Here is an 11,570-nt window from a genome sequence, read left to right on the forward strand (position 1 = left end):
GACTTGCTCAGATCACAGTTATTGTGTCTAGAACTGGATTTGAACTCAGACCCTCCTGATTCTAAACCCAGAACTCTATCTACTCTGCTTCACCTAGAATTGAAATAATAACAATAATGAAAATAGTAACATTAAAAATTAACTGGAAAATCGTCTTACCTCATATAATAAAGTGTAGACAGTTTCATTTCTAAATGTTATAGTTTAAAATTCAGAAATCTATGTTTTTTAATATAAATAAGCCAATTGAATATATGAAAGTCCAGAATTCAGAGTTCCTAGTCTTCCCTCACATGAGGATGTCTCATTGAAGCTGGCTTAATGTTTAGGAAGATTAAGTTCTTCTCTCCCTGTTATGAGTTGAGGGTTACTGGGAAAGATCGTCTCTGCTTCTAAATATTTTCTTTCTGAAACTCACAATTAATTCCTTTGGGTGAAAATATTTCCTTCTCTTGGCATGCAAATTTCAAATGCAAATTTAGCTGTGGGAGGAGCAACAAAGCATATATTAATCATAAATCTTTTAGTGTGAGTTATTTTATAAGAGCTACATTCCTCTGCAACTGAAAACTAGATGGAAGAGAAGAATCCAGAGGGAGTAGGAGAATTCCTGGCAATCGGGGAACAAGGAGAAATTATTTTGAAATAGGATGTGTCCTGGAAAAATATGGACTTGGAAATGATTCTAGGGCAACTGGTCATGTGGGTAGGGTAGTTAGTAGAAAGACAAACTTTCATCAGTTCTTAGCTTTGCCAAAAAAACCGTTGTCCTATAGATTAGTTTTTTTTTTTTTTTTTTAATCCCAGAAAGAATTTCACTTTCTTTGGCACTTTATCCATGCCATTAGAAGGAAGGAGTGTTTGAAAGAATGAGCTGTTACATTTCTGTCTATAAACAGATGGAAGGCAAATTGCTTTATCCCAAGCCAATGATCTGGTTTCTAGTTGACTTTGTCAGCAGGTGCCATGTTTCAAGAAACAAAATACTTATCCTCGTACCCTACTGGCAAACCACAGTGGATTCAAATAGCTTTTAATATTTGATTCACTGAGGGGTGCCAGTAGGATAAGCCAAGTCCTAAATTCAATATTCAGATACATGTATTTGCCTGATATGCATGTTACCATTGTACTGCAATGGGAGTGTTTTGTGGGATGTTGAGACAAGAACTTTGCCCACAGTATAATTACCTACTCATCAAAACACTTCAGAAAGGGAGAAGTAGGTGTGTGACTCTGCATGAAGGAAGATTTTCCTAATATTTAAATAAAGCAGAGACTTTATCAGTTCAGTCTAGAATTTATGAAATATGTTTTATGATGGAAAATGGAGAATTATGATAAGAGGCAATATTAAAATGTAAATAAACTGTTTAACAAGCCTAAAGAGAGAGCATTGCTGAATGGAGAGATCAATGGTTTAGGATGAAGAGCACTAAAATTGGAATAAACAGAGAACTGAATTGAAATATTAGCTCTGACATTTACTAGTTGTATTATTATCAGGAAGTTATCCAAATTTGCTAAGCATCAGTTTTTTTTTTCATTTGTCAAATAAGGATAATAATACTTATATTGCCAACCTATAATATATACAGGTATATAAACTCTCTCTCTCTCTCTCTCTCTCTCTCTCTCTCTCTCTCTCTCTCTCTCTCTCTCTCTCTCTCTCTCTCTCATATATAGTACCTAATTCATTGTGAGGGCAGAATAAGATAGGTATATAAAATGATACAAATGTCAGTAAGCTTTTATTTGGATTTTATATTCCTCTATTATTTTATTTTATGTTCACCCAAGAAGTAAATATTTTTTCTTGTCTCCCATGAATTCATTTTAAATAGGGAACTATTAATAATTGCTAAAAGGTTCTAGTCTCTAGAATATCCAAGAATGTTTGTACTAGTCAGTGATTACCTAGTATCTGCAAATATTTTTTGTATTTGGGGATTATTGCTTATTGATCCATTTGGAACTATTGATATTTCTACAGTCATTCTGTTTGGAAACAGATGCTCTAATTGCTAGCTAATGTCTACATGGTGCTTAATGGTCATGGTGTTTTATATATATATATATATATATATATATATATATACATACACACATTATCCAGTATATATGTATATATATATATATGTATATATATATGTGTGTATATATATATATATATATATATATATATATATATATATATATATATATATATATATATATATACACATACATACACACATTATCCAGTATGGTGTGGAGAAAGTAGGACAGATTTTATTATACCCACTTTACAATTGAGGAAACATACTGAAAACCAAGTAATTTACTTGAGATGACACAATTACATTAAAAGAAAAAAAGAGAGGAGTTTCAATTCCTAAAACTCTGAATCCAAGTCAAAGGCTTTTTTTGTGATACCATACTTATTCTCATGTCAGTCATGACTCTTATTGAAAGTCAGGAAGTTCAATATTCAAATGTTCTGCTTTAAGATCTAGTAATAATCAACATTTTCTAGCAAAAATCATGGGTAACATTAAATTCAAATCAACTGAAGGCTAATTTTTTTTCTTAAAAGGAACCCTAAGTAAATAGAAAAGCACAATGCAAACTATCTAGCAAAGTGCCTTAGCTATAGAAGATTCTTCAGAAATGTTTGTTGAATTGAATGTTTTTGAATCTAGAGAAATGGATTATAGTTGAAAAAGGCTCTGGAGATGTATAGAGATTATATGCTGAACATGAATGGATGAAGTAGTTTTGTAATTAAATAAAGAGCAATATAATGGCATATAAAGATGAAATAGTACACATAAAATCTGGTTTGAGAAGTACTTGCAGTAGAATAGTGGTCTGGTATTGGTCTGAAGAATGAACAAATGAAGGATAATGGTATGTGCTTATCAGGCACTGTGCAAAGTATGTTGAGGATACAAATATTAAAACAAATACAGATCTTACCTTCAAAGACTTTACTATTTAATGCAAAAGAAAACACCTAAAGAGTAGAGAGAAGAAGGGGCATATTGGTTTAGAAATTTAGAAGTATGATGAGTGGAAAGATCTTGATTCATACATTCTTCCTAATATACTATCTGTGAGTCCTCAGGTATGTCACTTAACTTGTAAGTACAATTGTCAGATTTCAAATTAAAGATTAGTTGTTAACCAACATTAGTGGAGGAAATCTTTGATCCTGGAAACTTCCTGTGAAGACAAAATCACAGATGGTTTGAACCAAAGAAAATGTGATATCTATAACCCTGTGAGGCAAGAATGTAGTATTCAAAAGTAGGTTTGCATTTATGTTGGAGTTATGAGTAGGGCATTATTTCTCCTGGGTGAGGGGAGGCAGGCATTAAAATTAAGATATAAATCCAACCTAGACCCTTCATCTAGAGACTAACAGATTTGACAACCTGACTTGTCAAATTCCAGACCAGAATTGTTCTATAAGTGCTGGGGCCCTTCATGGTCAGCATTAAATACCTACATTCGTATCTAGGACTGAGAACCTAAAGAGCACAGTCTTTGTCTGCAGGAATAGAAAGGTCAAAATAATCATTGTAAATTGATTTTATTTTTAATATGTAATATTTTATTTTCCCCAATTACATGTTAAAATATATTTAACATTTATTTTATTTTGAGTTCCAAATTCTGTTCCTCTCTTCTCTCCTCCCTTCCTGAGACAGTAAAGAGTCAGATATATGTGCAATCATGTAAAACATTTCCATATTAGTCATTTGGTCCAAGAAGGTTTGACTAAAAGAAAGAAAGTAAAAAATAGCATGCTTCAGTCTGTATTCAGACAATAAGTTCTTTGTTGGAGTCAGGTAGTATATGCTTCATCATTAGTCTTTTGGGATTTTCTTGGATCAATGTATTACTGAGAATAACTAAGTCATTTCCTCCTACAACATGACTTACTTTGTAGAGTGTTCTTCTGGTTCTTCTTTGCATCAGTTCATGTAAGTCTTTCCAAGTTCTTTCTGAAATCAGCCTGCTTGTCATTTCTTATAGTACAATAATATTCTATCCCAATCATATAGCACAACTTGTTTAGACATTACTTATGTAGTAGATATCTCTTAGATTTCAAGTTCTTAGCCACCATAAAAAAGCTGCTCTAAATAGTAAATTAATATTAATAAGAATATGTAATCCACACACAAAGTTAAGGGAGAAAGTTTGGCTTTTTTAAATAGAGGAGGTGGTGGTACATACTTTGTTTCAAGAAATTTAACCTAAAACAATCAACCAATAAACATTTATTAAATTCATATTATGTTCCAGGAATCAACCTATGCTAAAGATACAAAAACATCATTAAATAGTCCTTGGTATTAAAATCATACATTCTATGAAGAAAGTCTCTCTCTCTCTCTCTCTCTCTCTCTCTCTCTCTCTCTCTCTCTCTTTCTCTCTGTGTGTGTGTGTGTGTGTGTGTTTAAGAAGCAATTATAAATTATGTTGATGGGTAGAGGTTATGACTGCAAAGATCAGGAAAAACCACTGAGATATACAAAAATATAGCAAAAAAGGGAAGGAGAATAGATTACAGCAAAGATTTCTCAAATATGAGACAAACATGAAATGTACTAGATGAAAGAATTATGAGGAAGAATATTTGGTGATAGAAAAGAGAGGAAAATGAAGTTATAAGTGATCATCAGAGCAAGAGTGTATGCAGGGCTATTTTATAATTGGAATTGGGAATAAGAGGCACTCAAATTCAGGGAAGGAACAAGAAGAAAACATATCAGCATCAGGTGAGAATGTTATACTTCATGTAAAATTTGATTACGTTTTAAAAGTTGCAAATGTAAAGGTTCCTAGAATACTAAATATTTTCTCTTCAAAAATGAAAGCTTTATTTTGTCAGCAAACTATCTTTACGTGGTAAATTGAGTCTTGTGGAATGGAATTGGATTCCCTTGTGAAAAAAGAAAAGTTGTAATTAGAAACAGCTGATTTTCAACTCCTCTCTGCTGTTGTGGGTAAAATTTAGCATCAGATCATTCCAAAAACAGATGCCACTCAACTCCACCTCTGGGGTCAGCATGTAATTCCCTGAACAAGCTATAATCGGAGGTCCAGGGTTGCCCATGCAACTGTTCTTTGTTCTCTTCTCCTGCAGCTGAAATGAATACCATCAATGAGAGCACAGAGATACTCCACCTTAGCCCAAACATAGAGAAAAAAGCAGAAGTCTGTGAGCGTTCCTGTGAAGAGCTAGGCAGCATGATCAATGAAATATCGGGGCTACACAGCCTAGTCAATAGCCTCAGAGAAAATCTAAATAAAGTGGTAAGTCACTCTATGATTAAGCTGGAACAGAGAAGCATGTCTTAAAGTGAGAGGATCAGAGTCAAATCTTCCTTGTAATGTTTATTCCTTGTGAAATCTTGTCAAATGACTTGTAATCCATAGGTCTCAGTTTTCTTATTTATAAAATTAGAGAGCTTGAATTAGATGAACTATAAGGAGGCTTTTATCTCATTTGATAATAGATTAGCATTTCTTTAAGTATAGCTGAATGAAGACAATGAGTGTGGCTGAGATATAGCTGTTGCTTCTTTTTTGTGGGACAAGAAAGTCTGATCACGAGGTAGCATTTATGTCCAAGTTGAATAGTTTCTCTAGAAATTCCATATTGGGTATTTGGCAGATGGTTGTTCAAAGAGTTCTATTTGTTTGTTTGAGTACCATTTGATGTATGAGTCCATTGACAAGAGAATGGAACATGAAAAGGTTTGCAAATTTTCTAAAATTCCATCTGTCTTATGTCCAGATGGAGTCTCTGTTTTAAAGAATATATGGCATTTGTAGATGTGGCAACATTCTTTGGCTTAGTGGCTGATTATCTGGAACCTGAGTTGGACTGAAGAAGGGAAGTGAGAAAAATATGCCAGTGAGGAAAAATTATAGCTCTTTATAAGAGATAAAAAGCAGTAGAATCTAGATTTAAATTCAAACATGATGAATGCTACAAGTTTACTTTTGCACAGTAACAGAGACTACAATATTAATGGGAGGATAATAATGGTGAACAAGAGCAGAGCTAGACCATCTGGGTCTGGTTATTTAATAATATTTGGGGAAAAGAAGGGAAAGGGAGACATCTGTGAAAGCTATGTGGCTGAGAAAATATTGTTTAATGGCCTAAGAAATGTCCTGTGTTCAAATTCTAAATCAGAATTATACAGGCCTCTCTCTGAGACAATTCTTTTTTATGTACTATATTTTTTAATTCAAGCTGTTTATTTTCAGAACATGTACAAAGATAAATTTTAACATTCAACTTTGCAAAACTTTGTCTTCCAAAAGTTTTTTTTTTCTTTTCCCCCAACCCCCCTTAACAGCAAGCAATCTAATATATTAAACATGTGCAATTCTTCTATACATATTTCCACAATTATCATGGTACACAAGAAAAAACAGATCAAAAAGGAAAAAAATGATAAATAAAATAAAATGCAAAGAAACTACAATGAAAAAGGTGAAAATACTATGTTGTGATCCACATTACAGTAGCAGTAGCAGTAAAAGGAGTAGTAGTAAAAATACTTTAGTAGTAGTAACTGCCATAGAAGAATATTAGTAATATTAAGCAGTAGAAGTAGCATTAAGTTTAGTTGTAGTAGTAGTAATAATAACAATAGTGGTGGTAGTAGTAGTAGTTGTAGATATAGTAGCAATAGTAACAGCAGCAGCAGCAGCAGTAGTAGTAGTAGTAGCAGTAGTAGCAGTAATAAAAGTAGGTATTATTGTAATAGTAGTAACTATTTATATAGTTCTTTATATTTCTTCAACATTCATTACTTTCCATCCTTATTAACCCAGAAACATCTATTACAAAGTGATATAGATATGTTTTATGTTTCTTAATAATAACAATGTTACAGTAGCTAATACAATGCTTCAAGGTTTTCAAAGGTTTACTTTATGTCCATTATTATCCCATTTGAATTTATTTCAAGAAAGAAATATTTATTGTGCCTTTTGTTGGGTGATGTCTTTACTTTTCTAGACAAATGATAATCAAGTTCTCTGGGAACTCGTTGGTGTCCCTCTAAAGGTGAGGAACCAGACGGCATGTTGGCAGGATGGCCGTTTCTTTCAAGATAATGAGACCTGGGTAGTGGACAGCTGTACTAAATGTACTTGCAAGGTGAGAATTCGGAAGCATGTTTTCTGTATGATAAGGGGGAAAATGTGGGGAGAGAGGGGGGAGAGAGAAGGAGTTTGTGACTTGTTTGTATATTCATGCTCCTTTTTTGGGGCCAATAAGGAGGATAAAATGAACTGGAGAAAATTATTTTGCGTCTTGCTGCCTATCAATTTTAGAGTTAGAATTCCAGAGAGGGATGCACTTTTGTATCTTTCATCTCCTTCAGAAGTGATTAGTATGCAGTGGATAGAGCACCAGCCTTGAATTCAGGAGGACCGGAGTTCAAATCTGGTCTCAGACACTTGACACTTCCTAGCTGTGTGACCCTGGGCAAGTCACTTAATCCCAGCCTCAAAAAAAAAAAAAAAAAAAAAGTGACTAATAGATATAGTTTTCTTTCCTTCCTTCCTTCCTTCCTTCCTTCCTTCCTTCCTTCCTTCCTTCCTTCCTTCCTTCCTTCCTTCCTTCCTTCCTTCCTTCCTTCCTTCCTTCCTTCCTTCCTTCCTTCCTTCCATCCTTCCTTCCTCTTTTCCTTCCTTCCTCCTTTCCATCCTTCCCCCTTCCCTCCCTCATTTCCTCTCTTCACTGCTGCTATTCTGCAAAGGTTGTATTGTCAGTGTTATAAAAAGTTTTAACTACAGAAATTAATGAAATAATTTTCTTTGTAGAAATTTAAAACAGTTTGCAGCCAAATCACCTGCCCAGCAGTAGCTTGTGCCAATCCATCCTTTGTTGAAGGTGAATGTTGTCCATCCTGCTCCCCTTGTAAGTATCTACAACTACAAATGGGAAGAATCAAATTTATGCAAATTAAGGACAGCCAAAAGCACAATGGACAGATGCCTGACCTGGAGTTAATTTAAGAAGATCTGACTTCAATTTGATCTCAGATACTTACTAACTATGTGACCCTTGACAAAGCATTTAATATTTTCCTTCTTTGTGCATCTGCAAAATAAAATAGAGTAAGTGAAGAGTCAGGTATTATTGAATGTCCAAACATTAATGAAAATGTGCTAAGCACTTTATAAGTCTTTTTCTTATTTGATTCTCACAACAATTCGATGATAGTGGCTGATATTATCCCCATTTTACAATTGGGAATACACTATTTCCCAAGATTATTGTGAAGATAAAATGAGATAATATTTATTTATAAATATGTCTGAAGTATTTTAAAATCTTAAAAAAAAAACTGTATAAATGCCAGCTGGTATTGCTGCTATTGCTACTACTATTATTCTTCCTCTTCCTATTAGTGTATATATGTAATTGAAGGTAATAAGTCGGTGTGGAAGATAGAATGAGGAAAGTAAATGCAAAAAATAAACAAAAACAAAAAAACAAATAGAAAAGTCAATCTTTTTTAGGGACTAGTATGCTTTAAAAAAACATAAAGTATTATTTTTCATCAAGATGACTTGAAATGCCCCAAATTAATGCTTACATGAAGAGAATAATACTATGAATCATACCAACTCACATTTATATAGCCATCAGCAGTTATTACAGTATTCTAATCTCATAATACACCTTCCCCTGAGGTGAGTGAGATAAATATTGTTCCCCCTTTCTCCTTTGGTTGAGAGGGCAATTGAAGCTAGAGAGGGAATATTGCCTTGGTCAAGTTCACATGATCAATAAGTAGTGGATTCAAGTTTCATACTGATGTCTATTCTCACTATAATATGTTACTATGAGAAAACAATAAAATTTAAGTGGTATTTTCTAGGTTGAATGTTGTACTTTTTCACTGTCTTTTTAAAAAAAAATGTTTCTTTTGATTTGCAATTAATAGAATAAGGAAAGACACGGGGATAAAGTTTTCCTCTGTCATGATATTACTGAAGATCTTTTTTTGGACCTCTCTCCCCAAGTCTCCTCTGTTGGGAATTCCTTTGTGTTCTCACTTCTTTTTATATCCCATTACTAGTATATCCCAGGCCTTGAGATTTTTTCTCTGATATTTGTAGTAGTATTAAGTAAAATATGCATGATCATACAGGGGTCAAGACTTACCCTTGGTGGGATTTTAATATTGTGACCTGCTATCAGTGACACAGATGTGAATTCTCTGATTTCAGACTCAATATTCTTTTCACTATAGCCATCTACAATTTTTGCTTTTTATTGTTCCTAGGATGGTTTCTATATAGGATTTTATACTTGCTAGAAGAGGGAACAGATGTTTTGTTTCATTACATAGACAGTGTCTGGTAAATGTTTAACAACTAGGTCTTTGAAAGAAAAAGCATACATGACACATTTAAAGTATTATATATATGTGTGTATATATATACATATATATTATATATATATACATATATATATGCATATATATATATATATATATATATATATATATATATATATATATATATATATATATAGTTAGCATTCTTGCCATCATTTCAAAAATCTAGATAATTAGCAAAAAATCAAGCTCTGATTTGTGGCATTGATCAATTTCCACCCACATTGAAAATTTATCAACTGTCTACTGTAAGCTGGCTCTGGTTCACTTCTGAATCTAAACACATTTTTTTTTTAAAATCATTATTGTTCAATTTAATTTTGACATTAAAAATCTCTATTAAATATGAGACACTATATCATTTCTATACCTAAATGATCCAAATATCTATGAAGGTGGGGCCTGGACTTTAGAATATTTTATTTTCTCTGATCACCTAGTCAATGACAATGAAGAAGGCTGGTCCCCATGGGCTGAGTGGACAGAATGCTCTGTCACATGTGGTTCAGGAACACAACAGAGAGGGCGCTCCTGTGATGTCACCAGCAACACATGTCTAGGACCCTCTATCCAGACAAGAATGTGCAGCCTTGGCAAATGTGACAACCGAAGTAAGTGATGGAAGTTCTATTCTTGCAAAGTCCCTGTTTTCTTTAGTGCCATAAGCTATACCAGCAACAAATTCAGGTTGTTCAATTTTGAGCTTGTTGGTATACTTGTAACTCTTTTTGTTATAGAAATAACATGCCTTCTGATTGCTCAGTTTCTGATTGCTTATTGTAGTTACCCTCCACTATTATAGAAATCTTTTCCACATTAAGCCCTAGAATGTTCAAATTTAGAAGGTTAAACTATTTCTTATTCTCATTTTAGGTAATGTTTCACTTCTTTCCTGGGTTCCAACTTTGAAATATCACTGTTAACAAGTCAAACATCTGGATTTGGGTTAGGTCCTCTGGGTGAACTTTAGTTATTCCCTTTCTGTTTTTTGCAATGTAGGATATTAATCTCCTTCTGCTATGTTTTTGCATCTGTTAGAACGGCAAGATGGTGGCTGGAGTCACTGGTCACCTTGGTCTTCCTGCTCTGTAACCTGTGGATTGGGGAACATCACTCGTATTCGTCTCTGTAATTCTCCTGTCCCACAGCTGGGAGGAAAGAATTGTAAAGGAAGTGGACGTGAGACAAAAGAATGTGAGAAGTCCCCATGTCCAAGTAAGTCTGTATGAACAGTAGCACCCTACTGGGTCTGCTTGTATGTATTTCTACTAGTTGAAGGATTGCTATAGTCACAAGCTGATAGAAAGAAGATATTTGTTGCCAGAGACTGTTTTCAAAACTAGCCCAGCTTGAATAAAATAAGCACTGGAAACATTTTCATTGAAATAGAAAATGCTGTATAACCATCTTGGCATGGCCTACTTTTGAAATTTGGCCTTTCAGATTGAAGCTGATTGCCTGGGCTCAAAATTGAACTTATATGGTTTAGCTCTGACTTCATTTGTCTTTTGTGAAAACTTCTGTATAAAATTAAACCAAACCAAACCAAAGCAAAACAAAAACCTCTCAAACTGTAAATTTTTATAGTAGTAAATTCATGAAGTAATAGATGGCTTAAAATTATGTAGTATAAAAATACAAACAATCCCAAAACTATTGTAAAAGACAGGATTATTCTGAATAGATTTGCCCAGCTTCAAGAAACTCTATTCGATAAAAGGTGAAATATGATTGAGAAAATAGAACACTGTTATTTTATTTATGGAGGAAATTTTCCTTTGCAAAATGTCAAATTGCATTCTTTCTTTAAATGATGAGCTTCCATAATAGTTTGATTCATATGAGACTTTTCAGAGTTGTATGAACAAATCATTAGAGATTTGTCTCTAGCCTCAGAAGATCTAAGTTCAGAGCCTGTTTTTCTTATTACCTGTTTTATCGAGCAAGTCACCTCATATTTGTGAGCACTTGGTTTTCTCATGTGTAAAATAGGTTAGGTGTAAAATGAATTGTTTGATCTCTGAAGTACCTTCTGGCTTTATATCTGAGGTCCTTTGAGCATATATGAAATAACCTAAATTGGTAATATGAAAGTTCTTTATAAAACTTGAAAAGTTCAAAATAATTATCTGGAATGCTACTATT

At 33.5% G+C, this 11,570-nt stretch overlaps 1 protein-coding gene across 1 annotated transcript in view; it reads left to right on the plus strand.

The window, feature by feature from the left end:
- THBS2 (thrombospondin 2) overlaps window positions 1–11,570 on the plus strand; it is a 45,586-nt gene that overhangs the window by 11,070 nt on the left and 22,946 nt on the right. Inside the window, exons 5-9 of the mRNA XM_074309294.1 lie at window positions 5,138–5,307; window positions 7,031–7,171; window positions 7,840–7,936; window positions 9,866–10,036; window positions 10,464–10,640. Coding sequence (XP_074165395.1) covers window positions 5,138–5,307; window positions 7,031–7,171; window positions 7,840–7,936; window positions 9,866–10,036; window positions 10,464–10,640 — 756 coding nt within the window. The remainder of the gene's footprint in view (window positions 1–5,137; window positions 5,308–7,030; window positions 7,172–7,839; window positions 7,937–9,865; window positions 10,037–10,463; window positions 10,641–11,570) is intronic.

Source organism: Sminthopsis crassicaudata, chromosome 4 (genome assembly GCF_048593235.1).
Source record: "Sminthopsis crassicaudata isolate SCR6 chromosome 4, ASM4859323v1, whole genome shotgun sequence".
In the NCBI taxonomy this organism is placed as follows: Eukaryota; Metazoa; Chordata; class Mammalia; order Dasyuromorphia; family Dasyuridae; genus Sminthopsis; species Sminthopsis crassicaudata.